This window comes from Corvus hawaiiensis, chromosome 15 (genome assembly GCF_020740725.1).
Source record: "Corvus hawaiiensis isolate bCorHaw1 chromosome 15, bCorHaw1.pri.cur, whole genome shotgun sequence".
Taxonomy (NCBI): Eukaryota; Metazoa; Chordata; class Aves; order Passeriformes; family Corvidae; genus Corvus; species Corvus hawaiiensis.
In genome coordinates, this window is record NC_063227.1 from 6,768,870 (window position 1) to 6,796,723 (window position 27,854).

Here is a 27,854-nt window from a genome sequence, read left to right on the forward strand (position 1 = left end):
TTAATTTGAGTTTCTGATTTGCATACGCAGCAAATCACAATGTTCTGGAAATCCCCTCCTGCAGACAGAGCTTCCTCCCCACTCTCACAGCGTCACTGTCGGCCTTCTGCTTCCTTTTGCTGCCGGAGCACTGGGACACATCCAACCAGCACAGCACAAACAGCAGGTCCCAGCTGCTGATGCCAAGAGGGATCCATTGGCAGCCCCCTGCGGGGCTCAGCCCATGAGTGGCCCTGGAATGCTGTGCCAAACCAGCTGCATCCGCTGCCTGCTCTGCTCCCACCTTGCTCCAGGGCCAGCTCCAGGCACAGCCACAGCCAACCATCAGGGTTCAAGTGAGCTCCGTTTGCCCAGCAGCACAGAGGGCAGGGGGATATTTTGGGCAATGTGAGCTGTTGGGCCAGTTCCACTTTGGATTCACACCACTGGGACCACCCTGCTCACTCTGGAGTGGGATCGACTTGAAGGAAGCCAGACCTGATCTGAGACAAGCAGGAGCTGAGGACAGGGGAGTTCCACCAGCCCCATCCACAGCCTGTGTTCCTTCTCAGCTCATTTCCACAACACAGCAGCAATCAGAGCATCTTCACATAAGTGAGCTGCCACTGAAGGTGCTGAACCCAACTCTCTGTGCCAAAACAAACCCCCCTAGCATGTCAACGTGTCAGCTGTGAACACACCCTCACAGCCACACAGGTGTGCTCATAAACCACAGCTGCCATCAGGCGAGTTTTCTCCCCGGGGAGCATGGAGGAACCAAAGGAACAAGAAAGGCCCAGCAGGACCAAAAGCCTTTTGTTTTCATAGTGAAATTCATGCTGGTGTTTGGGCCAGCCTGAGCTGACAAGCTCAGGTAAAAACACAAGGAGCAGCTGGCTAGAGAGGTGGAGAGGGACTGGGTCAGGGCATGCCATCCACGGGTTCCCAGGTGCAGGCAGACCCCAGACCCACAGCTCCTCACCCTCCTGCCCAGCACTCACACTCCTGCCATCCAAATCAGATGGACTAAAGCCGGGCCCTCTTGAGGCCTTGCAGTTCACACCTGGCAAGTGTAGACCAAATGCCCTGCCAGGTACAACTGTACCTGCTGGCAAGGAGCTGGGGAGCTGGAATCAGCCTCTATAAAATAGAAACATTTAAAGCCTTGGTGGTTATTCCAGCACCAGTTGGCTCCAACCTTGGTTCTGACCGCCAGTTCTCCTGGTGGATGGTTTCCAGGGATTCTCTGCAACCCAGGAAAACCATCACCTGTGTGCCTCCATCAACAGAGCCAGCTCTTCCCTGCTTCCCCGGGAAGATGCATCCTGTTCTGACTCCAGATAGAGACAAGGATGAGGTGGAAATACACATGGAACAACAATGCCTCTTGCCAGATGCAGCAGTTTCTCTGAGAAAAAGCACATGTTTGCAATCCCGGTGAAGTTACCCAGAAACCAGGCAAGGAAAATGATGTAACAAGGTTCTCCAGTTGTCCAAAAGTGAATCACAGCCTCCACGACAGCCCCCCCACCTCAGCTTCTGCTGACTAATACCTGACACGACAGGCCCCTGGGAGGAACGGCACAGGAGAGCCCTTTAAGTGGTGCCTGGCTCCCTATCAAAACCACACAGAGGCTGTCTGGGACCTCCATCATGGGGAATTCCCCTTCTCCATGCCTAAAAGTAAGCTCAGCTGGGCCAGCCTTCCTGCATTTGGGGATTGCAGGCACAGAGCTCCTGCTCTGAAGGGCTCTCACTCCCCCCAGGCCCCTCCAGGACCCAGCCTGGTGAGTAGTGCGGTGATTTTTTCGGTGTGAGAGTGCCTGGGATGGAGTGAGGGGAAGGCAGGCAGCTTTTGGGGTGCTGAAAAACTAAACCACCCTTTTTTCTCCTCACAGAAATAAGCAGGGTTTCATTATTTCATGCAGGCTGAGGCATTAAGTTATAAACAAAGTGTTTTCTGGTTCTGTGGGACTGCATTTAGCTTTGAAGACAGGTTTTCTGAAGGGTTGCAGAACAGCACTGGGCTTCTCATTGGGGTAAAACAAGACTTTCAGGGAACAAAAGGGAAGATATTGGGCATGTGTGGGGTCCTGCTGTCTCATCCCCAGCTGAGACTTCAAACACGAGCACAAAGAGCACATCAGGGTCCCACCAGCGCTGAGCTCTCATTACCCAGCCAGGCTGCCAGGGTGACGTCCTGCTGCCAGTGAAGGGCAGTCAGGAAAAGGAGATTGTGGGGTTTTAATTTTTACAACCCAAAACATCAAATCCCCAAGAAGTGGTGCGGCTGTGTGAATACAGCTGAGCAAGAAGCCAGGACTGGGGCAGCTCCAGCGAAGGACCTCGATGAACACAGCACCAGGTCACCTAAGGAGGACATGTCTGGAGTACAGGCAAAGAGCAGCACAGCTGCTTACAGCGGGATTTCTTCACTCCTGGTTTGTTGCTTTTATTTATACATATATTTAATAAAAACCCACCACCTTCTCCTTGTGGCAAAACCAACCAAAGAAAGAAAATCAGGTAGTTGCTGAGCAAGTCCCAAAGACCAGAGTGAAACCAGGTGTTCCCTGTGCTTGTTGCTCCTCTGGCTGATTTCGGTGCTTCATGACGGCACAATTCCAGCAGCAGCACAGAGGAAAGGGATCCCTGGAATACACGCTCCGGTTAAAGGGTGGAATTTCCTCAAGGCTCGGTGGGGAATTCTCCCTGCCTCAGAGGAAAATCAGCCTCAGCCGGCCGGCAGCACCACCCTCCTCCCTCCCGGTGCCGAGGCCAGCAGAGCGGCTCAGCACAGCCTCCCCTCAGCCATTGCTCCTCCACACCGGGGGGACGCGGGGAGCCCCCCTCGGCCCCGCCATTTTGTGTCTCCACGAGCCGGGGGAGCCGCTGCAGGGCTCGGCCTCGCCGCTCCCCTACGAGCGGAACCACCCACAGAAGGAAGGCGCAGGCCGGCTGATGCCGCCCCTCAGAGCCCCACTCAGCCGGGCGGCACGGCCGTGCAGCCCCAGGGAACCCACAAGGGACACAAACAGCGACAACAGCTCCGCCATGACGAGCACCTTCCCCACCACCTCCCCGCCCTCCCCTTTATACCCCGCGCCGCGCGCCGATTGGCTGCGCCGCCTGTCAGTCAGGCTGGGAATTTCCCGGGGGCGGAACCAGCCCCGGTGCTGGTGGCGGAGCGGAGGGACCCGGACCGAGCCCCCGACCCCGATCCCGACCCCGATCCCGGCAGCGGCCCCGCCGCGGTGCGCACGGCAGGTGAGCTCGGAGCGCTGCGGGGCCCTGCGGGGCCCTGCGGGGCCCTGCCGCCCTCGCGGGCAGGAGCCCTGCCCGGGGCACCGGGCTCTTACCGGGCACCGGGGTCGCGCCGCCCCGGCGAAGGGGCCCGGGCCGGAAGGAACTGCCGGGATCGGGGCTGCGCGTTGCCTGTATCTGGCCGGTTCCCGGGCGCTCGGGCCGCTCGGGTGGTCGGGGTGAGACCCCGGAGGGCACCGGGGCCGTGCCGTCCCCCGGGGATTTGCTCCGGGGCCGCCCGGTGCCGCAGGCTGTCGCGGCAGTCGTGCCGTGCCTCAGTTTATCCTCTCCCGGTCAGGGCGGGGGCTGCTGCCGGCCCCCGCGGGGGACAGGCTGGGTGTCTGTGTTCCCGGCGGTGCCCGGGGGGAGAGGAGGAGGCTCGGCGGGGTGCGGGTGGGGGTCCCCTCGCCCCCCGGGCGGTGCCGATGCCCCGCGGCGGCCCCGCTCCGCTGCCGTGCCCGGCCCCGCTCCTCCCTCGGCCCGCCTTGCACAACCCCGGCGTTTCCCCGGGCCCACGCATCTGCCTCCCGACTATCCCTGGTTTGCGATCCCCCCCGGGCAGCGCCGGAGCGCGTGTCCCCTCCAGGGGGGCTGCGGCGGCCGTGGCCTCAAGGACCCTCCTGTCCATGCTGTTTTCCTTTCTCTTTGACTTTTTCACTCTGGTCCAGCCGTGTGTGTCCGTATCGCATGCGGATCAGAGGCTGGAATAGCTGGAGCAGGGATGGCAGCATCCTTCTCTTTTGGGAGGGAGGCACAGCTTGTCTACCCCTTTCCCCTCCCTCAGTTCCATGCTAAGATCGCCACGGAGGGCAGAGAAAAAAATAAAAAAGATGCTGCCTGTCACGGATGATTTTGGGTGAGAATAGCTCCAGGTGGGACTCACGGGGATCTGCATCCTCTGAGAGATCCAGCTGTCCTGTTCCTGTGTCCCTGATACACAGGTTGTCCCCTATATCAAGAAGTCAAATGCAGCCTTTTCCATTGAGCTGGTTATTCCCATCACTTAGGTGGGTTATTCCCACCACCTGGGGGAATGGGAGCTGTTCTGCTGCCACAAGCTCTTTTGGAGTGCACATTTCACAAAGAGCGCTGTCAGCTGAAGCGTTCTGGAGACTGGACTTTGGGCACTGGGATGAGTTCTGGAGACAGGAAGGCTCCAACCAGGCACATCCTTGAGAGCTGTCTCTGTAGTGAGGTGAAGTAAACAAGAAGAAAACAGGAAAGGCTTTTTGCTGCCTTTGGCATCGTTCCTGGCTCTGCAAGAAATCCCACAACGCCCTTTCGGCCCGACCTACGCTGAGCAGACCTATTTAGCACAGGGCTATGGGTTGTTGTTTGCCAGCAGCTGATACAGAACTCTCGTGGGTGGAGGAAACCGAACCATCTACTCTTGTGGCATTGCAGATTTGGTTTTAAAGCAGCAGTCTTTACACTTTGGGTGGAACTTCGCTGGTGTAGCTTTGTGGTGCCACCGTCTGCTGCCACTTGGTTGTTGCTGGCCGAAGCACACCAAGATGGACAGGAGTAGCTTGGAAGCAAGGAAAAGGCTACAAGGAAAGGGGTAGCTATGCCTTGTTCTGCTTTGGAGTGCTGTGACAAGCAGCCATGATGCTGCTGAGCTCTGCAGGGAGAAGTGGAGCAGGCAGGATGAGCCAGATGTCTTTGCAGCAGAAGACGGGGTCTTGCGTAAATCCACCCCCATGCTGCCAGGAGAGCACCAGCACCATGCCTGGCTGCATGTCCTGCCTGCACTGAAGCTTCAGCCTATCCTGAGGAGCTCAGGATGCAGCTGTGTGTGGTTACCCATGTTTGTAAACCTGGCAGACCCAGGGAAATGCTTTATTTCCTTTGTGAGCAGCCCCATCAGAAGCAGGTTGTTTAGTGAAGCCTCTTTGGGAGGTGGGTTTTTGAGGCAAGAGTGGGATTTCTGGCTGGGGGACGTCTTTTAATACCTGCTGTGTTTTGGGTATGGCTCTCGCCTTTCCCACCCTCTCTTTGTGGCTAAACTGGCTGGAAAGGAAACCACTGCAAGTGGAGGTTCAGACCTTTGCCTTTGAGACCTGAGCCTTGCAATACCTGCTTTTCTCTTCTTTTATTACTCCCAGCCCAGTGGACTGCGGTGCCCAAAAAGTCTCATTACTGCTGCCTCCTAAAGCCAGCTCCACTTTTGCTTTCCTGCAAATGAGACCAGTCCAGCAGCCCAGGAATGGGTGTCCATTGTCTGGAGAGCTGCTGGAGCTCTCTAGAAGAAAACCAGTCTGGGGGCTACAGTGTTTCCCAGTAAAATGATCAAACTGATCATTTCCAGGCGTTTTCCAGTAAAATGACAGACAAACAAAAAAAATTTGTTCCATGGTGTCTGTCTGAATGGCTTTTGCTTTCCCTCTGAGGAGGCATGCCAGGGACCCAGCAGCCCCAGTCATGGGAAAATTATGCTGGCAGCCTGCAGGGATTTGCTTTCACCTCCTGTGATCCTGGTGCGGAGGAGGCTTCCTGTGAATATTGTGTACTGGAGTAAGGAAAACCCCCTTCTCCTTAGGGCTGGGCCATCACAGGATGGGAATTGAATGGCTGCCAAGCCTGCAGCTCTGGGAGGCTGCTCCCCACCCTGGGGTCACTGCCCAAAGCAAACCCCCAGCAGTGCCAGCACCCTCCTGCACAGGATTCACATCCCAAGCCTTGGTATCTTCAGCGTTCAGTAATTGTAAAGTAGGAATCACATCCTTCTGCCACTTCTGCGTGGCTGGTACAGTGATTGCTGTGGCAGTGATGCGTGTTGTTCTGGGTGACAGCGGTGACAGCTCCAGCTCACTCCCAAGCCACAGCACAGCTATTTAAACACCACTCTGATTTCGTCTTTGCCCATGAGTCTCCCCTGCCCACTCACACTCTCATTCTCTACTGTTGCTGAGTTGCCATAAAAACTTGCTACCTAAAGGTCTTGGTGTCCCACATGGAACCAGCAACACCCACGGGTGCCCGTCTGGCAATCTCTGACAGTGGCTGGGCACGGAGCCAGAGAGCTGCAGCTGGGCAGCCACGGTCCATGCCTGGCCCTCAGCCCCCAGGGCTGTGAAATACTGTCAGATCACCTTAGGAACTGTTGACTGGCAAAGAGGAAAGTGTTTTCTGGTGGTTTGGTGGTTTCTGCTGGAGTTTGTGGTAGCTGTGTTTTCTTTGCGTAGTTAACCACCGTTAGGTGCTGGTCTGTGGTCCCTTCTCTCCTCCCCTCGTGTTTTTATTGAAATGAGATTTTTCACTGTAAATCTCACCTGTCAGAACTCTTAAGGAAAAAAGCTACAACAAACCAAGATTGGGATCAGTGGCTTGGTCTCTGGTCCCCAGGGTGACCTCTCTGTTCCAGTGGCTCCTTGCAGAAATTGGACTGTGCCTCCATTCCAGGAAAACCCACCCTGTCCCCAGTGATGGCCTGGAATGCTGTGGAAACCCCTCCCTCTTGCTGGCTATTGTTTGCTGGTGAATTTGTGGCTTCCGTCAGCTGGAGATAGTCCAGTTCCTCTCCCCAGCTGTTGTTTGAAAACAGCTCCTGTGGTCCCTTTGCTGCAATCTCCCTGGTAGGGTACAGACCTTGAGTAGAAAAGTTCCTGATAGAATCTTGAGAATAGGGAATATCAGAGGTTTTCAGTGGTTCCATCTGGCTGGGAGAATATGTGATCACTGTGAGTGAGCTCTGCTGTTTGGCAGGGTGATCAGTGCAGCTGGACTGTGTTTGAGGGATTCCTACAGGGGTGCACAGGGGACAGGGACCTCCCATGTGCTGTGGGACAAGGCAGAAAACCTCCAGGTTTGGGGTCTGGCGTTGAGAGAATGAGGACTGGTATTTCAGGCTGCTTCCAAGCCACATGGGGAAGATGGTACTGCAGGAGAGAGCAGCTCTTCCCTCTCCTTCCTTCTCTCCCTGCCTCCCCTGCCACACACCTGGGCTCGTGCTGGTGCACGATGTGGATGCCCTGCAAAGTGGTCACTGCAGAGTGGGTTTGGTACCCAGGTGTTCCCAGAACCCGAGGTCTGGAGCAGCATGTGGTGACTGGACAGCAGTGAGAGGGAGACTCGTGTCCCCAGCCAGGCTGTGATGCCATCCCCATCCTCTGCAGGGCTGGCCAGGTGGGTAGCGTGGCCACAGGTGATGGCATTTCCCAGCCACAAGGGTCCCACTGGGCTACGTGCTGGGCTCATCCAACCTAGCCTTGAGCACTTCCAGGGATGGGGCAGCCACAGCTGCTCTGGGCAGCCTGTTTGGGTGCCTCACGGCCCTCAAAGTAAAGAATCTCTCCCTAATACCTAATCCAAACCTGTCCTCTATTTAAGACCAGCTGTGACAGTGCTGCCATCACAGGGACCCACAGCTCAGAAATGGCCCTGGTTCTTCCACAGCTTCCTGTCAGCTGCTCTGGGCTCCAGGAATAGCCTCTCCTCAGCTCACCCCACACCACCACAGCTGGCAGCTTCCAGTGGTCACCACTTCCAGCTGCTTGGGACAGGGTCACTGGCTCCCTGTGGAGGGCCAGAGGCAATGGGGGGCTTGGCAGCACCCACGGAGCAGGAGGATGGTGAGACCCACCAGTGCATCTCCCAGAAGCAGAGTACTGCTGAGGCCAGGCCCAATTCCCTGTCGCTGAGGCAGGCGTTAATTGCTGCTCCAGTTGTGGATGCTGCCAGGTGGCAGTTGTCATCTGGAAAGTCCCTGCCTCTCCCTGGCAGGCAGGTCATCCAAACTGGAGATCAGCCTGGATCACTCATGGCATGAGCATTAGTCTGAGATTGAGACAGTTTCGGGTATAGGCTACCCCCTTCCCCTTTCAAAATGCCTCCTCTCAGTCCCTTCCTGCTCACCAGCTGTCTTGGCTGGGAGAAGAGCACTTTGGGGTACTCCTGTTGTGCCCCCAGGCAGCACCGCGGCTCTAGCTGGCACAGGAACCTTCTCAGCTGCTGCTCTGCTCCATGTTATAACCAGCTGGCATCATGGGGGGTAGTTCTGATAAGCTGTGCTGTGATTCACAGCACCTGCTTTATCCCCCCAGGAGATGGGTGAGACCTGGAGCCAGGATCCTGACCAGCTGTCCCCAGGCCAAACTTCAGCACAGGGGAGGCCTTAGGCCACCTGCAAGTGCAAGGAATTAGAAAAGCAAAGAGCACACACTGCTTGCGGGTGTTTTGTCTCCCTGGGTTTCGCTTCCAGCCCAGCACATGCCCGGATGTTCCCTGTGCCCAATTCAGGAAGCCATGCTGCTGGCAGCCAGTTTTTCTGGCTGAGCCAGAGGACAGAGTGGGTCCCTGCCTGGCTCCTGGGCCTCATCCCCCAATACTGCCCAAACTTCCCCCTAGCTGTTGGTTAAGGCTTTTGGAGCTGCAGACACTGCCCCTCCCCAAACAGCCCCTCACGAGCCTTTATGCACCCCAGAAATACCGTATGTTGGGCAGGATGCCCTGGTGACAGCGCCCAGGTTTGTGCTGGCATGGGTGGATGTTCCTGAGCTGGGTCTCCATCTCTCCAGGGATGCAGCAACCAGGGGTTGCAGCCTTCTCTGTGACTCCAGTGCTCTGCATGGAGAGCCAGCCCCAAGTGGGGCTGCTGGTGATGCCTCCTCCTGTGACACTTCTCATGGCTATGAGTCACCCTGACACATTTGCCCCAAGCAGGGCTGGAGGGGGAAGTGCCTTCACCTGGGTCACTTGTTGGCTGGCTGGCGAGCAGTGAGGCACCAGCACAGCATCCCAGACCCCCCATAGGGCTGGGCCAGGGGACTGTGGCATCATCTGGAGCCAGAGCAAGGTGACAGCGTGCTCCATTGCCTTGCAGGGATGCCTGGCTGGGAGGTAGGCGACTGAACAGCAGGCATGGAAGGGACAGGACCTTACCATATATATGACCCCGGCGGGGGCTCCAAGGAAAATGGATCCACGGCCTTGGAGCGGCTGGTGGAGGAGAACACCCGGCTGAAAGAGAAGATGCAAGGGATCAAGTCTATCGGTAACTGCTGTGTGCCAGGGGGATGAGATTTGCCTTTGGGGCAGCCCAGCGTGTGCCCACAAAGCCGGGGGTTTCTTGCTTGGTTGAGGAAGGGTGCTGGTAGAAGCTGGGAGTCTTGGCACTGGGGCAGCAGCAAAGCTCTCCCTGTCCTGGAGGGTTGAGCAGGATATCTGAGCTTTTTCACATGGCAATGCAGAGGGAGCAAGAATTTTGCTGAACTTCTGGGGTGTTTTATGGTGGAATAAACAGCTGGAAAGAAAAGACAAGTGCTGGAGCAAGGACAGCTCCTTAAGAGTTCATAGGTGCTGGGATCTGTTTTGCTTTTGATGAAAATCCCCACCTCCTGCAAGCCCTGCTGGGCCAGGGGCTTTTCCCAGGTGTTTCTTAAGGAACCTGACGTTGAGTGCTCCCTGAGGCAGCAGGAACATGCCAGTGTTGAAATGTTCCAGCTGAGTTGTGCCACCCTCTTTCTTCTTGTCAGCCTTCCCCCGCTCCCACCCCCAGTTTTGCTTTCTGTCTCGTGAGCCAGCTTCCTCCTTTGGCTTCTGCAGCCAAATTTCCACCTGCCTCATGATTCCTGTTGTGTCACCATGCCTTTACCTGGTCGCTGGTGTGACAGCAGCCCCCCCCTCATTGGGGGAGGATTGCATTGCCCATGCCAGACCCCAGAGTGGGAAGGTTGCACCTCTCAGTCCACCACCCAGGCTTAAATTTGTATCTTCTGGGAAGCAGAGGAGACCTCTGAGAGCCACAGTGGTGCCCTTCTGCCCCCTGTAACCAGACCTGTGTGTGTCATCATGAGGATCTCTGAAACCAGTGAGCCGCTGATCCAGCTTTGCCGTTGGATTTATCCCAGAATAGTTGTTTCCAGATGAAGAAGGACTATTCTGGGCACTTCTCCAGCCAAACAGGGTTATTGGTGCTGGTGGATGGAACTACTGCAGGACGGGCACTCAGGGAAGGAGGCTGAGCATCCTTTTGTTGCCCACAACAGGAGAGCTGCTGGAGGAGTCCCAGGTCGAGGCATCCAAGCTGCGGCAGAAGGCAGAGGACCTCGTGAAGGACAACAAAATGCTGATTGGATCACCTTCCTTGGAGGACTTGGTGGAAACTGGAGGTAGGAGATGGAGGAATAACCTGATGGCTCAGAATCCTGAGCTTGGGGGAAGGGAAAGGCTGTGCAAGAGACGTTAATGAAGGTCCTTTGCTGCCATGTCATCTCTGGAGCGTATCAAACCACTGCCATCCTCCTAAAAGGAAGCTTCTGTCCCATCCCCATAGCTGGGGCAGAAATCATCCATCAGTGGCTGACTTTGCAGGGGTCTGCTGTCTGCATCCCTGTGCCAGGTGGGGAGAGGCCCTGCTCTCCAAAAGGCTCATGGCTGCATCCTCTCCCCTCTCCGCAGCCGTCGGCCCTGATCCCAGCTTCGCACGGGCAGCGCCAGGCAGTGCCCAGCCGGACACGGAAGCACGGAAATCACCTCCGAGTGTGAGTCTGCTGCATGTGGAAGCTGGTGCTGGCATGGCTGGAGAGGGAGGGACTCTCCATCTAATTAAAGCAAAAGAAGGCAGCTTTTAGCCTCTAGAAATAGGGATAAACCTGAAAGGAGGGGTCAGCTCCCCTGCTGTACTCCTGGTGGTCCCTCTCTTTGTGTGGTGGGCATCCTGGGCTGCCATTCCCTGGGGAGCCCTGACCTGGCTGCCTCTCCTTGCAGGGATCCTCTTCAGAGTTTGAGATCGTTGCCATCGAAGCGCAGGGGTTTCCCCAGGAGAGCAGGAGAGCGGTGAGTGGCCCTGCAGGATTTGGTGTTGGCGGGTGGGGAGTCAAGCCAGTCAGTGTCAGGGGTTTGGGGGTGTGCAGGGCTGTAGTGCTGTGCCCAGGCAGGCACCAGCAGGGCTGGCAGACCCATGTCAAGGCAGCCCTTGGGCAAACCACAGAGGAGGAATAAACTGGACAAGGGCCTGGCTGGGCTTGGGGAAGGGGCCAGTGAAGCAGCCCCAGCCAGATGGGGACACTGATGTCTGCAGATGCCACACAACAGCGGAAGGAAGAGCTGTGACAACCCAAGTAGCTGTCAGTGATGCTCTGATGTTCAGCTGGTGCCCACTCTGGGTAGGAGGACCAGGTTTCCAAGCCCTGTCATTGTGTGAAGGGTTTGCCCTAGCCAAAGTACCTCTGTGTGCTCCATTTGCTGCCACCTGAATGTCCTCCTGGCTGTTATTGCCCGACCTGTCCTGCTCTGGTTTTTTGTGTGCTGGAAGGGAGGGGAGAAAGGATGGGGAGCCTAAGGGGAATGAACATCAGCTGGCACCACATGGTACCAGTAAGAGGACATGCTCTCCTTGTACATCCCATTCCTATTGGCCAGAGAGGCTCTTGGAGGGGTTGAGTCTTACTGGACCCTCCTGGGGTGCAGCTATTGAGGTGATGGAGAACAGAATGGGATCTGCTTAGCCACCAGCTGCTGCTGCCCAAGCAGAGTCCAAGTCCTGTGCACGCACCCAGATTCTCCCAGCTTGGGTCCTCACTGCCTCCCTTGCCAGCAGACACGGGTGGGAGGAGCTGGGTGTGCTGTGCCCCACACACACCTTCCCACGGCAGGTTTGGGGCTGTAAACTCCAGGGTCAGCATGCTGGGGACACACTGGGCTGCCCTGTGATGCAACCTGGGGCATTCCCACAGGCAGCAGGTGAGTCAGCGGGGCTGGGAGCGGAGCAGGCGTAGGTGTGCCAGCACATCCCCAGCTCCTCCCAGCAGTGCCACGCGCGCCAGCTGTTGTGCCAGCAGCACCTCCTAGGATATGGAGGCGTTAACTAACCACACCAAAGGAGCATAAACCTCCTGGGGACACCTGCCATGGGCAGGGTACGCCCTGACACTGGTGGGTGTGCTCTGATCTGGGCTTTCCCAGCTGCTGTTTAAATCCTGTGCGTCACCCTCTTGGCTGTCACCTGCCAGAGGGCTTGGGTTCCTGGTGCCTGGCGTGCCACAGCAGCAGGGGAGCACAGAAGGAGGGCAGGTGGAAGGAGAACGTGGGGATTGGGGTACGACCACAACCACTTCCAGCACAGACCAGGGTGTACATAGAGAGGACAGTCTCAGGAGCTGGGATTTTTAGTCTTGGTGCTGATGGGGAGAGCTCGGGTGGAGAAGAGACCAAGGGTGGAGATGCCTCCATTGCTGTCAGCGATTTGAGAGTGTATTCTGCTCAGACTACGCCAGAGCACAGGGAGTCCATGGGCTGCTGCCATGTCCTCCTCCACCCGGGGTCTCGGTGTGCCATATCCAGCAGCTGGGAGTCAGACCGTCACAAAGCTGACACAGTTTTTCAGCATACTGAGGGGTGCTGCAGAGTGTCTTGGTGCTGGTCCAGCTCCCCACCACAGCCTTTGATGGGACATGAGGTTGATCTGCCCCAAGAGGAACTTTGCAATGCTCCTTTAACTGGTCTGACCACACTTGATCCCCTCCCCATTGCCAGGACTTGGAGCAGCCACCGAACGAGGATGCCAACCTGCTGCCCCAGCTGCAGCAGCTGGAGAACACGCTGAGTGGCTGTGCCAAGGAGGCCAGCAAGGACCAGGTCTTCGTGCGCATGGGCTACATGGCCTCCGAGCTCAAGCGCTTGGCCTCCAAGGTGCACAAGAACGAGCAGAGAACATCCTTCCTGCAGGTGAGCGAGGGCTGGCCTGGCGCTTCATGGAGGTTTTCCCCCTTCTGTTTTTTTGCCCCACCAAACCCCTCCTGCTCACCCTGAGGTGGACATCCACCTCCTTAGCGTGGCTTGTTGGGAGGTGGGTGGCCCAGGGCTGGCCACGGCCCTCACACTGCCAGTGTTCACCCTCCAGACGCTGTGTGAGACACTGCACAGTGAGAACAAGGAGCTGCGCACCAAGCTGGAGCATGACCTGGAGCAGAGAAACCAGGCTCTGGAGAAGCTCAGGTGAGGCTGGGCTATGTGGATGGGGACAGGGCTGCCCTGGGAGCTTCTTCCTGCTGACCCATCCCTTCCTGCCCACAGGTGTGAGAACCAGGAGCTCCGGAGGATGGTGACGCTGAGCAGCCAGGACAGTGGGAAGAGGGAAGCCGCCGAGCAGCAGCAGGTGAGGAGGCAGCATCTCCTTGGAGAGGGCTGGGAAGGAGGCAGGGAGCCCGCTGACACATCAGCAAAGATGGCCTCATTTTAATTGAGCCCCCAGTTTGTCCCAGTATGACCAGCAGGACTTCTCAGGGTCTCAAGGGGATGGGGGAGGCAGTGGGAGGGGAACTGGCTTGAGTTTAGCCGGCCTTGGGCACAGCCTCCACAAAAGCCCTGAGGGTCCCCCCCGTGCGCGTCCAGCAGAGCGGTGCCATGGTGGAGAAGGCGCCGGGCAGAGAAGAGCTGGAGGCCAAGGAAAAGAAGGTGAAGATCCTGGAGCACCAGCGCAGGGAGGTGAGGACCAGGCTGGGAGGGAGGCACCACTAAGGAGGCGGGGAGTGGGCAGAGGGGGCACAGGGCTGGGATGGCACCGAGAGACTGGGGCAGGGCTTCAGAGCTGCAAGGAAGCACTGCTGGGGCTGGGATCCCCATCCAGCTGGTCTCCAGAGTGCTTTCACAACAGGAGTCTGCTGGGGACCACCACAGCTGGTTCGTAGCAGGATTTGGGCTCCTGTTCAGCCATCCCTCTCTCCCTGCAGCTGCTGGAGGTGAATAAGCAATGGGATCAGCATTTCCGCTCCATGAAGCAGAAGTACGAGCAGAAGGTAGGCCTGGGTGCTCAGGGCTGGGTGCTTGGTGGGCACATTTCTGCTGGGTGCTGGCTGTGGGCACTCAGAGGAAACAGTGTAGGGAGGTTTGGGGGGCTGCCTGCACCTCCTTTCCCCCAGTGTGAGTCCTTCCAGGCCAACATCCCCACTCCCTCCTGGCAGGTCACAGACCTACACCAGGAGCTGGCTGAGGCCCGCAGGGCAGTGACCGAGCTGGAGTCGGAGCGGGAGCAAAAGCAACGGGATTTTGACCGCAAGCTGCTCCTGGCCAAGTCCCGGATCGAAACAGAGGAGGCGAGTCCTTGGGAAGGGTGACAGGGAGCTGCCAGCCCTGTTGCCCTGCCCTGGCTGATCTCCCCCCACTCTGGGTCCTGCAGGCAGAGAAGGAGAGGCTGGCCATGGAGGTGAGGGACCTGCAGCAGAGGATGCGGTTCCTGCAGGAGCAGCTGGCTCCGGTCACCAGGCAGCGGGAATACCAGGAAAAGGAGATCCAGAGGCTGAACAAGGTGGGGGCCAGGGCACAAGCCCTCACTGCAAAATGTCTTTAATGTTCTCCAGTCTCTTCACCTCTCTCAAATCCAGAACTAACCCTGATAACCCATTCTTGCCCAGGCAGATACTTGTATCAGGCCCACCACTTGTATGAGGCCCACCACATCCCTCTGGGCTCCCAGGAAGGGGGGTTCAAGGAGGGTCTGTTGTCCCTCTTGCCCCTGCCCAGTTATACCCACTTCCCATGCTGGGCACATGCCCGTGGTCCTCCAGAGGCATCTTGGGCACTGAATTTGCTCTGACCCTGCTCCCTCCTCTTCCTCTCTAGGCACTAGAAGAGGCCCTAAACGTTCAAGCCTCTCCACCACCCATCTTTGCCATGGAGCCGGCAGGGAAGCTGCCACAGCAGGAACTGCTGACCCAGAATGAGCTACTCAAGCAGCAGGTAGGGCAGGACACAGAGCCACTGGGGACGGGGAAGGAAATACATGTCCTGAATCTCCACAGCAAAGCCCTGTGTGCCAGGAGCAGCGCAGCAGCTGGGCAGGTGTCAGTGCTGGGGTGGTGGGGGTTGGGAACCCAACTCAGCATCCTCCAAACATTCATCTGGAAGGACCACAGCCATGGGCCATCATGCCAGCCCACATGCCTGGGGCTTGGCATGGCTGGTAGAGTCAAGGATGGCAGCGCAGTGATGGGGTTGCTTAGGGGAGGTGTCTGCCCTCAGCCTGGTGCATCCACATTCTTTCTTCCTAACAGGTGAAAATTTTCGAGGAAGACTTCCAGCGGGAACGGAGTGACAGGGAGAGGATGAATGAGGAGAAGGAGGAGCTGAAGCAGCAGCTGGAAAAGCTGCAGAAGCAGTTGGTCCTCTCCAACAACCAGGTGAGCAGTGCTGGGTGCTACTAGCAGTGCTCTGGGAGCCCCATGTCAGCCCCATGTGTCTCGGAAATGCTTGTCCCCAGTGTCACAATCCCCATATCCACCTCGGAGGAGGGGCTGGGTGTCACCAGCAGCACTCTGGGAGCCCTGAGTGTGTTAGAGGTGCTTGTCCCCAGTGTCACAGTCTGTGTACATATCTAAGAGTAGGGGCTGAAGGGGGACAGGAGGGCCAGAGGGGTGTTTTTTCTGCTGCTTGTCACTGCCAGAGCATCTCATTTCACTCATGTCCTCTTTCTGCACCCCTCCTGGCAGTCTGGCTGGGGAGACTGGTGCAGGCATTCCCTCAGCAACCCCAATCCATGAAGATGGGGGGTGGCAGGGTGGGCTCTGCACTAACCCCTCTTCCTCCCAGCTGCGAGCCTCCAAAGACGACTGCCAGAGGGAGAAGGAGGAGAAGGAGAAGCTGAAGAAGCTGCTGAAACAGCACAAACAGGTAGGGATGGGAGGAAACCCTCTTTGGGCAGAAGGGCTGGGGGCTGCAGGCAATGGGTGGTGGTGAGGGTGGTGGTGGGGGTGGTGGTGGGCTGCCCTTGGGATCTCCCCAGCATCTGTCCTGGCTCCTTGCAGGCTTCTGGAGAGAGGCTGCACCCTGAGCCGGGGCCGGGGCCGCTGGGCCCAGCCTGCCCCATGTACCAGTACCAGTACAGTCCCCCCATGGCTCACCCCATGTACCACGGCTACGACGAGTGGCAGCAGATCCGATACCCGCCAGCCACGCCAGGCGAGCACACACAAGGACAGAACTTCCACCACTTTCCCCCGGTGAGACTCTACCTGTGCCAGCAGGAGGGGGAGCAGAGGGTGACATGTGGGTGGGTCTGGGGCTCCCTGCCCTCCAGGGCCACCGCGTCCCAGAGCAGGGAGCTGAGCACGCGTCCTGTTGGCATGTGGCTGCTCAGCCCCTTTCCACCCCATTCTTCTCCTCCTCACACCTTGTCAATCAATCACAGAGTGCAGCCTCATGATTCACATCCCAGGTAATTCCCTGTCTCTGTTCCATCTCCTCCCACAGCCTGAGTACCCTTGGCGCCCGCCCTGTGCCATGGCTCGCAGCCAGAACGCCCAACCAGTGGCCGGGGTGAAACCGGTCCCCAAGGACTTGGGTAAGGCTCAGACCCTTCCTGGCAGGGGTGCCCGTCCTTCACCCTGAGACTTTGGGCACTTGGCTGAACAAGTGGGGAGGGATGGGGGCACATCTCTCCAGGCAGTGGTCATTTCCCCTTAGTCCCCACCTCTCATCAGCTGAGGGGATGATTATGCCATGGGGCTGATCCCTGTATCCCCACAGCACCCAAAGTCAGGCTGAGCCCCAAAAGCTCATGGAGTTATGGCAGGTGGTGCTCAGGGATAACAACCATGCCATGGCTGGCATCCCTCCTGTGGGGCTTGTGTGAGAATGAAGAACTGTGCTTAACCTGTGCCACCCCTCTCTTGTGTCTCAGAACAGGCAGGTCCCGGACTGCCCTAACGCCAAGGACCGGCCACGCTCCGACACCAGTGGAAGAGGAGTAGGGTGTGTGTGTGTGCCCGTGTGTGTGTGTCCAGGAGCTTCCTCCGGCTGCCCATGCCTGTGCAAGGACACGTGCTGCACGTGGGGGCTCAGCAGCGCCTTCCCCCAAGGAAATCATGAAGGAGGGACTAAAGGTGGCATCGCAATGGCAGCCAGCACGGGGTCAGTCCCCTGCAGCCGTCCCCTTCCTCATAAGGAGCCAGGCCTGGCATCGCTGTAGACCCAAGCCAGGCCTTCAGGGAAGAGGAGCCAGTGTTTCCCAGGAGCTACCCCAGTCCAGAGCCTCTGGAGGAGCGGGTAACAGCAGGGACTCTCCCGGCAGTGGGAGACCCCACACTCCCAGGCAGGTGCTGGCCGCAGCCATGGCCCGGCCTGAGGGTGGTTGGTGTCTTAGTATTTATTTAAGGACTGAAGTGTGGCTGAGTCTCTCTGGTTTTGTCCTGAAAGCTGCTTCCTGTGGGGCAGCCTCTGCCTGGGGAGGGGGAGTGGGAAGGATACCAGGGCTGTTGGTCCCCATGTGCTCGGGTATAGCCATAGAAACAGACTTCGTGCAAGGGGACCCCCAACCCTTGCTTGGGCACCCCAGAATCTGTTGCCCCAAGTGTGTGCCCCCCACCTTCCTCTGTGTGCTGAGCTCAGCCCCTCACCCTCCCCTCTCCTGCCCCCCACCTCTGCCAGGGCAGAGAAGCCCCTGCTGCCCCCTCTGCCTTTCCATGCAGCAGTGGCCTTGGGGACAGTCTTTGACATTGCACACAGCAAATCTTGCTTCACAAAACAGGTCTGGAGGGGAAAAAAACAAACACAACCCAGTTTCTGTAAGCATGGCTGTCACATGTGTGACAGCAGGAAGCACAGGATTCCAGTATGCTCCTTGCTGGGACTTGTCCCCAGTCCCACCTCCAGCCCCTTTTGCCCACTTGTGCTTTGCGCTCACTCCCTGTCCTGTTCCCAATTGCTGGGCTGTGAGAAGTCCACATTTGCAGTTACTGTGGAAAAAACTGAGTTTTTCCAGTCAGGTGCTGCTACCCCCAGGCTGGCCACTGTGCCCCCCACTCTTCCCCCCCCTACCCCTGGCCAACAAGTGGGGCTGCACATTTGCAGAGCCTTTATTTGGTGTTTCTATGGTGGGTGGCAAGGGGCTGGCCACCCCTGACCAGGAGAGCAGCACATCTGTGTGCCAGGACCACAGGCAGCCTGAATGCACTGAAGAGCTGCTCCGTGCTCGGCACGTTTGGGCCGGGCCCGCCCCAGCCAGGGGCTTTCGGGCCGAGCCTTCATGGAGATGTGGTTTCCTGCTCCAGGGACAGCCAGCCCCTGCATCCTCCCACTGCCTGGGATGGTGGAGCAGAGGGGGCAAGCTGGAGGCCAGGAGGTGTCACCACCAGGGGTCGAGGTGGGACACAGGGATATTGGAAGTATCCCACTGCCATCGCTGAGGTCTCTGCCACGAGGTTGCCCAGCCCAGCATCCTGACTGGGGGGTGCCAGAGACGGGAGCAATGGAGAGGACAGTGCGTGATTCCTGCTGCTGGGGAACATTGGGGGAGGGAATGGAATGGGAAGCAGCTGGGGGGATGTTGGCCCTCATGCAAGGGCCCCAGGCTCTACTGGTCAGCCTGTTCCTGGTGCTGCACCCGCTGCTGCAGGTAGGCTATGATGTCATTCTTCACCACGGAGATGTTGGTGCGGTGGTACCAGCGCATGATCGGCACACCCTCGGGGCTCACCAGGAACTTCTCGAAGTTCCACTTGATGTCATGGTTCCGCAGAGGCTCCCAGAAGAGCTTGTTGGGGTTCCCAAACTCCTCCGCCACCGGGGGACAGGCGTTCTGCAGTGGGGAGCCAGTGCATCACTGCCTTGCCCCTCCAAAAAGCAAGCTGGGTGTGTCCCCCTCATCTCCCCTTGCCATAGCACCCACCTTCAGGAAGGTGAAGATCTTCTGCTCATTGGCCCCATTCACATCCCCTTTCTGGAACAGCTGGAAGTTGGGAACAAAGCCACCTCCTGGCCTGACATGCCTACAAGGGCAGGGAACAGGATGTTGTGCAATTGACAGCTCTGGGTGCTTGCACAGGGGTGGTGACAGGACCCCAAACCCCTTGTTTGGGGGCCACAGCCAGCAGCAGCTGCAGCCTGTGCTCCCACTGCCCGGCTGGGACCCCAGCAGAGCCGAGGGGATCAGGTGTCCCACAGCCCCCACCACAGTACTCACTTAAGCGCAGGGAGGATCTCTGAGTTCTGTCCGGGTTCCTGCTTCCCAAATTGGTTGGAGGGGAAGCCGAGGACCACGACCCCCTGGTTTCTCAGTTCATCTTGTAGTGCATTCAGTTCTGCATGCAAGGAGAGCCGGGGGTGGGTTAGCAGGGGACCGGGCACACCTCCGCACCTGCACTTACCCCCTGGGACCCTCCCAGTCAGGCCGGGCCCTGGAGAGCAGGCATTAATCCTTCCCCAGCTCCCCAAAGCAGAATGGACCTTGCAGACATGCCAGAGGCCGCACTCCTGGGCCCTGCCCTGACCCCGAGGTGCCCGTGCCCCGCAGGACCCTTACCAACATACTGCAGGGTCAGGCCTCAGTATGTGGCTACGTTGACAAAGAGCACTGTCTTCCCCCTGTACCTCTCAAAGGGGATGTACTCGTCCCCATCGAGGGTCAGGGCCCCGTAGCTGTAGATGGTGTCCTTCACCGAGTGGTAGCAGTCCACCTGTGGGGCGAGGAGCATCCCGTGGGAGCGGGCTGGGGGCTGCCAGCCACCCTGCTCCCCATCCCTCCCCACGGCCAGCAGAGCAATGGGGCCAGCCCTGCTGCTGGCTGCGGGGACGGCTGCCAGCGTTGTGTCCCCTGCCCTGAAAGGCGCTGGCAGCAGCCAGGCTCCGGCATGCCAAGGTCGCGGTGGTGGGACAGGCTGACTGGAGCACGCGGATGCACATGGCTCTGGCTGCACCTTGGGGAATGTTTACCGAGCAGGGAGCAGCAGGAAGGCGAGTGGCTGCAAAACAGCCGGAGCACAGGGGGAGGCCAGCACCAGAATCCCGAGGCTGTGGGCAAGTGAGCAGGACCCACCACCCCTCCCGGCACCCTTGGGGACAGGGGCAGCGCAGGGGGTTCCGGGTGGGATGGGGAGGGGGCCGGGAAGGGTCGGGCTGGAGCAGCCCCTGTGTGCGGGGCCGCAGCGGTTAACCCAGAGGAGCCCATCTCCTGTCCCCACCAGGGTACCCAGGCTCAGCCAAGTGCCACCGAGGGGCTATTTTGGGAGCTGGCAAGAGGTGAAGTCACAGGGGCTGTGCTCGAGGAATGAAGGCTCCGTGGCACTGTGGGGCCCCGGTGGCTGGGGGGCTGACAGTTGCCCCTGCCCGCTGGGCTGTGGGGACACGGTGCCTTCTGCACCTTCCAGACATGGGGGAATCCCCCGGACATTGCACGGGAAAAAATGCCCGTGCTCTGCTCCTGAGGAGGTCACTTGGGGGACACATGGCTCTGTCCCCAACCTCAGGACAGCGATTCTTGGCCCTTGGCAAGAACTAACTCAGCAAATCCCCCCGTGATCCAGGCACCGGGATTGTAGGGGGAAGGAGGGGGAGTCACGAGGCCACCGTGCCCCGCTCCTGCCCCGGGGAGTCCTGCAGAGAGCCTTGGAAACAGGCGCTTCCCCCGGGTGTCACACACCCCCTAAACCCCCCCTGAACGCCCCGTGGGGGTGTCCCCCTCCTCTTACCTTCTCCCTCTCCTCACTTCGCCCCAGCTGGACGAGCCCAGCCAAGAAAAGGGGCAAAATCCAGTTGCTGCGGGAGCAGCCCCCCATGGCTGGGCGCGGGGTGCCGGCACCCCCCTGACAGCCCGGGGCGAGCGGCGGGGACGAGCGCCGCTGTCGCCTGCTGTCACCTCCGAGCCCGGCGGCCGAGAAATAGCTGCGGGGCTGCGAGGGGGGAGCCAATGGCCGGGGGGGGCCGGGCCGGGGCCGCGTTAACCGTGTGGGCTCTGGGACGGACACGCGGACACACGGACACACGGACCGACACCGCCCGGGGGTGGCACCACGGCCTGGCGGGGACCCGGGGCACCCACGGGCACACGGGGCAGCGGCATGTGCCGAGGGTTTGTGCAACGTGTTACCCGAGGCGGGATTAAACCCGCGAGGTGGGGGGAGAGGTATCGGGGGGAAGGGGGGAAAGAGGTGACGGGGAATGGAGAGGGGCCAGGGCGGGAGAGGGGACGGGGGGAGAGGTGTCGCGGGAGAGAGGTGCCCCATCCTGCACAGGCCACCCAGCCTGGGTGACATTTCCCCCCAAGTGGGGTGTTGGCACCCGAGAATCAGGGACCAAACTCCCCTTCGGGGAGGCCAGGCTGGGGTTCAGTGGGTGCCCCCGAATGGCTGCTCCGGCAGGGCTGGGGAAGGTTGATCCCGATTCTCTCCTTTGTGCCCGGTAAATGAAGGTGCTGCCAGAAGCAGCTCTGGAGGAGGATCCCTCCTGCCAGGGGCTGTTTTGGGGCTCGAGGGCTGTGGCTCCATGATGACCCTGCTGGGGTCAAGGGCAGGGCACTGCTGTTCCTTAGCCCTTGGTGTCCCCAGGGGCAGGAGTTTCCAGGGTCCTGTTTGCTTAGCCAAGGAATGTGAACATTTACCCTGGGCTGTCTCCAAGGAAAATATCCGTGATGAGGTGTAAATTCACTGAAATCCCCCAACAAAATTATTCGATGGGAGAATTAACTGGCTGGAGGGGAGCTGGGGGAATTGTGGTTTTGGGGGGAAGCTGGCCTGGGGTGGAGGACAGGATGGGGTGGCAGTGGGTGAGCCCTGTGGGGACCATGAGCGCCAGCATGAGGTTTGGCTTTACTAGAAAGCAGGGTCAGCCCTGCCACGATGCTGTCACTGAGCCAGCTGCTAGAGATGCCACCAAGGAAGGGGAGTGTGGCCATGGGTTAAGAGGAAGCTGGGAGCAATCTCCCAATCCATATTCTTCACCAGAAGGAACACCATGTCCTGGGAAAGGCTGATGTTTGAGGCTCCAGCTGCAGCCTCAGCTGGTGTGGGAGGGCTGGGAGTTGGGTACATCCCCCAGGCACACAGAGAACCCGTGGAGCAGGGGAGCTGGGGGTCTCTCTGTCACCGGCAGCATTTCCCAAAGCTTTAAACCTGCACTGCTACTGGAGAAATGGCTTGGCCCTGCCCTGCCTGGTCCCCAGGCAATGGGGGGTGTTCCCCCAGCTCCAGGCAAACCCCCAGGATGCTCGGCCACTGCCTGGGGACTGCACAGAGCCCATCACAACATGCCAAGAGCCAGGCTAGCTAGCAACAGGGGTGCTGTGGGTGGAGCGAGGTGGCTCCTTGCCAAAACCTGTAGGCGCCAATACCCAGGGTTTGACCCTCCCCACCTACTTCCCAGGCTCTAGGGAGATTTGGGCCTGTGGGGCTGCAGCTCCTGGCCTGCAAACTGCTTCCACGTCTCTGCATGCTGCAGCCAACAGGGACCTGTGTGTGCCCAGCGCTGTGCTCACGCTTCTGACCCTGACCAGGGCTTGAGCCACCTCCTGCAACAGAGCTGGGACAGACCTGGGAAGCTGCTCAGGGCTGTGCTCCCTGTGGCACAGTGTGGTTGTGTCCCTTCCACGTGTCCCTGATCCCTGCCACGAGCAGTGGAAGTCTGACTTACTCCTGAACTCAGTGTTCCTAAAACCAAAATAAAAATAAGGGACCTGTTCATCCAAGTCCCCTCTCCTTGGGTCCCAGTGCCAAATCAGCCTTGGTGGAGGTTGGGAATCGGGGAGGAGTTAATGAGACACAGCGGATGGACTCCCTCTCTGCCACTGAGCTTGCATGGCACCCTGGGTGTGTCACCCAGTGTCCCCACCGTGCTGTGCCATGCCATGCCATGCCATGCCATGCCATGCTGGAGGCTGCATGGGAGAGCTAAGAGGGCCAGGGGCTCCACCGAGACTGCTCTACCCTGCAGGATCAGGGTCCCCCACCCCAAAAGGCAGCCGTGCTGGGCGGGCTGACCCTTGCACGAACCTTCCTGCTCGGTTGTTTTTCCACCGGAGCCGGGCGGGAGCCAGCTCCGGCTGCTGCAGATGTTTGGCAGGAGTCCGGGGCGGGAGGCCAGGCGCTTCCAGCCCCCCAGCCGCCATGCTACCGCTGCCACCAGCCTCCCTGGCTGTCCCCTGTGTGCTGGGGCTGCAGAGACCTTGTGCCAGGCTGCAGCCACAGCTGAGCACTGGGAATGTGAAAGCAGCGGTGGGGACCATGTGGTGCTGCCGGCTGGGCTTGTCCCAGAGCTGACCGAGGAGTATTTTCATGCAGAGGGACAGGGATGGTGCCAGCAGCATGGCAGGACAGTGCCAGGGAGCTCAGGCAGCAGCAGGCAGCACTGCCCTGGCTAGCAGCTGTGCAGCTTCCCTCTGGCAGCCTGGCCCGGCATCAATCCCAGGGCAACCTTTGAACCTTTGTTCTAAGTGTGCAACGGGAAGCAAAAGCAAAACAAGCTCTGCCAGGCGAGAGGCCCCGGCTCTTCGAGCGCCAGGCTTCCCCAGGCTGCCAGCCCTCGCTGCTCTGCCCCAGCCCGGGTGCTCCCACACACTGCCCTGGCTCAGCAGCAGCCTCCCTGCTGGGCATGGGGCTCAGCACCCTTTGGAATGAGGGTCCTCCTTCCTGAATGCTCCCAGCAGCAGCCCCCAGGCTATGTGCTCTGCCCCCTCCAGCACTGCCATCCCTTCCTTTCCCAGGGGAAGATTTGCTCCCTGTAGAAATGGCCCTGGCCCATTGTCTCCCCTTCCCCCTGCAAAGGGAGGCTGCCCAGAGGCAAGGTGAGAGCCAGCATTCTACATCCTGTTCTCCCATCTGGGGCTGCCCCATCTGCCTCCCCCAGCAGCAGCCCCCACAGGCCAGCAGCCAGCTCCTGCCACACGCCAGCACCTCCAGGGAAGCATCCCAGTGGATGCTGAATCACTTCAGTGCCCGCATCACCCTGCCTGCTACAGCGTCACCCGACCAGGACCTGCTTCTCAACAGAAAGGCATTTTTCCTTGGCAAAACTCCATGCAAACACTGCCTCCAAGCTCCAGCACTGTTCAGGCACTGAAGCTAGAGCCACAGGGGGATCTGGTTATCTTCCTCCATCCTGGAGGAGGAATTTCCAACTTGACAGTGTTGAAAATTCAGCTTAAATCCATTCTCCGCCATCTTAATGCTTTAAGAAATGTCCTGGCTTCTCCCTGCTTTACCCCTTTCTGCCATTTAGCTGCACGTTTGTTGTTGTTACAAGCAAACCTGTCTTTCCAAGGCCTTTCCTGGAAATGTTTGCCATGGGTTTGAAACTTCACAGAAAATTCATACCAAGAAATCTCTCACTTCCCTTTGCTGCTCTTGACAAGGAGAATGTGGAGGTGGGAACAGCCATCATGTATGGTTGCATGGATGGGGGGGAGGTGTTCCACGCTTTTCCTCGTGTTTTGCTCCAAACCAGGCTTCGCAAACCACTCCAATGTTTTGGCTTCTTCCCTATTCCTCTCACATCAAAGCTGCTCAGCTCCTATTCCTGGTGCTGCTGGCCATCCTCAGTGTCCCCAGGGAAGCAATGCTGGGGTGGAGCACGGGGGAGAACAGAGCCAGGGCTGCTCCCACCCTGCACATCTGTGATGTCCTTCAGCTGCCGCTGCACTGTGCCAGCAAGGGAGGGAGAGAGGAAGAAAAACAGGAAAATAGCTCTGGTTACTTGCCTCAAACTCTGCAACTTGAGAGGGGAAGAGAGAGTTGACAGCACAAAACAGAAATATGTATTTTGGCTGGGCAAGGAAAAGTGTCTGCTCCCTCCCAGCACAACCACAGCCCGTGGCTCCAGTGCAGGCATTTCTGCTCCTCAGAGTCTGCATCCCTGTGCTAGGCTCCCTGCCTAAGGTGGGAGGTGTTTGCCCAAGGTGCTGCTTCCCTGTGAACCCCCTGCCCCTCTGGCCCCACCACCCAATGCAAACCCAAATCTGGCTGTTGTGGATCAAGCCACACAGGGATGGGACACGGTTTCCAACACTGCAGGGCTGGTTGCTCTTTTCAGCACAGCAAATAGGATTTAAACAATTCCCACCAGCATCACCGTAGTGTTTCCCCACATCCTTGCCTGATTCATCCTGTTAACTCTGTGACCTTTCTTGCTGTGAGTCACCAAGACTCCGTCGTTTCAGCCCCAGGGCTCCTGCCACACTGACCCGGCACGAGGCTGGCGTGAGAGAAGCGATGACAGTCACCCCAGTGGCAGAAAAACAGCCACAACCACTTTCAGAAAGTCCTGAGGGATCCTTCCCACCCACCGTGTCCAGACTGAGGTTTGCCCTCCTGGAGCGTGGGGCTGGGCTGGCAGTGAGCTTCCCGCAGGGCTGCGGCCGCCGGGCTCCAAGGCTGGACAGAGCCCCAGGGACCTTGAGGCAAGGCAGAGCAGGAGGTCAGAGCAGGGAGGGTTTCTGGAGAGCCCACAAAAGTATCCCAGGTCCTGCAGAGCCAGACACCGCCCGTAGTGTGGACAGAGCTGCATGACACACTCACATGAAGGACAAAGTCCATTTATTTCATAACAAAGGGCAATGCAAGAGCTTACATGGTCCCTTGCCACTGGCTGGACACGAACCCGCTCCTCCCACTTTACCTGCCCAGGTGAGGCATGCACAGACTCCCAGCAGGGCTGGTGTGCTGGGAAAACAGTGGGGGCTCTCACTATCAGGAGTGGGGAGTGCAGCCAGCGTGCAGACAGGAGGGCTGGCAGGAACTGCACACACTCCTCTGCCCCACAAGACCCAGAGGAACCAAGAGCCACGCAGGATTTTCCTACAATTTCTGCAGCTAATGGATAGAGGAGAAGCCGGTACCAGCTGCACATCTGCTGTGCAGCCAGCACGGGCTCTGTCACTGATGCTTTTAGCCAAGTGCTAAAGGTACAACCAGAAGCCACATCCATCTTGCTTTGACTCTTTTTTCCCCAACCACCTTGACAACTGGGACTCCAAAGAAGAAATAACTTTGTCAGGCATTTCCACTCCTTGCTGCTTGCCTGGGAGGAGATGGTGTCACCAGTGAAGGCGAGACCAGCCTGCTTCCCTCGTGGGAGCGAGTTGTTTCCAGCTGGACACGTCTGCAAAGTCACACCTCTCCCCACTGCTGCCCATGCTGTCGTTTCCCCCACAGTCCCCGTAAGCTCAGTGGGCAAAATGAGCAGTGGGTTCACCCAGCAAGAGCCAGGTACAGAAGCAGGTCTGTGTGCTGGCCCACCCCAGCTCCTGCCCAGGCTCCAGCTCTCAGGGTGCCCCGTCGAGGTCCCTGGCACAGGGTCCCATGACCGTAGCCCCCAGCCCAGCAAGCTGGCCGTCCCCCACTGCCCGTGCCTCACACGATGCCGTTGCGCGTGGGGTGTGTTCGTACTCGGTAGATGATGACGGCAGTGGCTGGGCACAGCAGCAGCGCTGTCATGATGAGGATGGTGGCCAGGATGATCAAGACGATGACCCAGATATCCAGGATGTGCTTGGGGAGGTCGGTAGGACCTGTGAGGTTAGGGAGGTCCATCCTGCAAAGGAGAGGCAGAGGGTTGGTGGGGCAGCCCCCTCCATTCCTCCCATAGCCAGACTCTCCCCCCCCACTCTCTCCACAGACACCCCTGTGGCCAGGTCCAGCTTTGACCCTGGGCTCCTTCGAGAGCCTTTGGTAAAGGCTCCTTCAATGAGCCCCAGGATTTATAGCACACTTTGAAGGCACTGGATAAAAGCCATGGAGAAAACTTCCCTGTTAATTGCTACCGTTTGTTAGAGGAACTATTACACGAAATCCACAACCGGGCGTCCTGCTGGTCACTCACCGGTGGTGTCATCACATGGGGAAACGGTGGGGTCAGGTCAGCCAGGAGACCCCCTCGCTTCTGGGGAGCTTCGTGTGTGTGTCCCCCCGACCCGTACCTCGTGCTGAGTCACGGAGTTATCCATCAGCTGTAGGGGACGGAGGGGCCGGACAGCGGGGACCCCCCTCCACGGGGACCGCGGCCGTGCCCCTGTCCTGCCCCGGCACCACGGGAGTGGGGGACACGATGCGGGAGAGGCGGCAGCTGCCTGTGCCCTGCCCGTGCCCTGCCTGTCCTACCTGCCTTGCCCGTGCCCTTCCCGTCCTACCTGCCCGCATCCCCTTACCTGCGGCGCTTCCAGGCTCCGGCTCCGGCTCCGGCTCCGGCTCCGGCTCCGGCTCCGGCTCCGGCTCCGGCGAGAAGCGACGGCAGCGGCGGATGCCGACAGGAGAGAAAGGCTCCCGCCGGGAGAAAAAGACTCCGCCTGGCCCCGCCCGGCCCGGCCCGGCCCGCAGGGGACGGCAGGGGAGGAGAAGAAGGGGAAGGGGATAGAAGGAAGGGGAAGGAAGGAAAGGGAAGGCACGGCAGGACGTTTTTTCCCACACCAGGATAAAGTAAGAACACACTCCGGCTCATCCCGCCCAGAATGGGGCTCCACGGGGGGAGTTCCATCTGGAGCTGAACCCGAAGGTCTCGGGGACCATGGGGACATTTCACTTCATAGCCCTTAACAAAAGGTCCTCCCCTGCCCCGTCCCCCTCCTGCCCCAGCAGGGCTCACAGGCACCCACTTGCCCCCGAGGCCCAGGGCAAGACCCAGAGCCTCCATAACCACCCGCAGCGAGGTGCCCGCGCTGCCCAGGGATCCGGGCACGGTGATTTACAGGGACACGGGCAGAGAGCATCGCCAGGGAGGGAGGGGACAGACCTCAGCCCGCCGGCTGGGAACGGCGCTTCTGCTGCCCAGTGGAATATTCCACTTCATTGGTGATGCTGAGTGGCAAAACCAAGGTGGGATGCTCCGATTTTCCTTCTGGGACACAAGCTCAGTGTCACTCACAGTGGGAGCCACACACT

The 27,854-nt window shown here is 59.0% G+C and overlaps 3 protein-coding genes and 1 long non-coding RNA gene across 7 annotated transcripts; 1 reads left to right on the forward strand and 3 right to left on the reverse strand.

Moving 5' to 3' along the window:
* The first annotated feature begins 1,704 nt into the window (after positions 1-1,704).
* Positions 1,705-17,383, forward strand: TNIP1 (TNFAIP3 interacting protein 1). Of its 4 annotated transcripts, none has more exons than XM_048319642.1 (18): positions 1,705-1,766; positions 9,104-9,274; positions 10,269-10,391; positions 10,681-10,763; positions 10,990-11,058; positions 12,757-12,948; positions 13,124-13,218; positions 13,297-13,378; positions 13,615-13,707; positions 13,953-14,018; positions 14,184-14,315; positions 14,399-14,527; positions 14,842-14,958; positions 15,273-15,398; positions 15,808-15,888; positions 16,023-16,217; positions 16,468-16,558; positions 16,898-17,383. In XM_048319642.1, the coding sequence occupies exons 2-18, from the start codon at positions 9,142-9,144 to the stop codon at positions 16,921-16,923; spliced, it is 1,833 nt and encodes a 610-aa protein (XP_048175599.1). In that variant the 5' UTR covers positions 1,705-1,766; positions 9,104-9,141; the 3' UTR covers positions 16,924-17,383. The 4 variants fall into 4 exon arrangements, with proteins under 4 accessions (XP_048175599.1, XP_048175598.1, XP_048175600.1 ...); XM_048319641.1 differs by lacking the exon at positions 1,705-1,766 and adding an exon at positions 3,121-3,246; XM_048319643.1 differs by lacking the exon at positions 1,705-1,766 and adding an exon at positions 3,122-3,246 and having other exon boundaries at positions 13,618-13,707.
* Positions 2,407-4,065, reverse strand: LOC125333620. The gene is made up of 2 exons (XR_007206923.1): positions 3,339-4,065; positions 2,407-2,631 (listed from the first exon to the last, which is right to left on the reverse strand). It is a non-coding gene; the product is annotated as an uncharacterized LOC125333620 (long non-coding RNA).
* A 670-nt stretch (positions 17,384-18,053) lies between the features above and the next one.
* Positions 18,054-20,890, reverse strand: GPX3 (glutathione peroxidase 3). Its single transcript, XM_048319645.1, has 5 exons — positions 20,682-20,890; positions 19,517-19,670; positions 19,178-19,295; positions 18,884-18,983; positions 18,054-18,793 (listed from the first exon to the last, which is right to left on the reverse strand). The coding sequence occupies exons 1-5, from the start codon at positions 20,766-20,768 to the stop codon at positions 18,569-18,571; spliced, it is 684 nt and encodes a 227-aa protein (XP_048175602.1). The 5' UTR covers positions 20,769-20,890; the 3' UTR covers positions 18,054-18,568.
* A 4,607-nt stretch (positions 20,891-25,497) lies between these two features.
* SMIM3 (small integral membrane protein 3) lies at positions 25,498-27,514 on the reverse strand. Its single transcript, XM_048319646.1, has 2 exons — positions 27,125-27,514; positions 25,498-26,511 (listed from the first exon to the last, which is right to left on the reverse strand). The coding sequence occupies exons 1-2, from the start codon at positions 27,448-27,450 to the stop codon at positions 26,331-26,333; spliced, it is 507 nt and encodes a 168-aa protein (XP_048175603.1). The 5' UTR covers positions 27,451-27,514; the 3' UTR covers positions 25,498-26,330.
* Between the last annotated feature and the right edge of the window lie 340 nt (positions 27,515-27,854).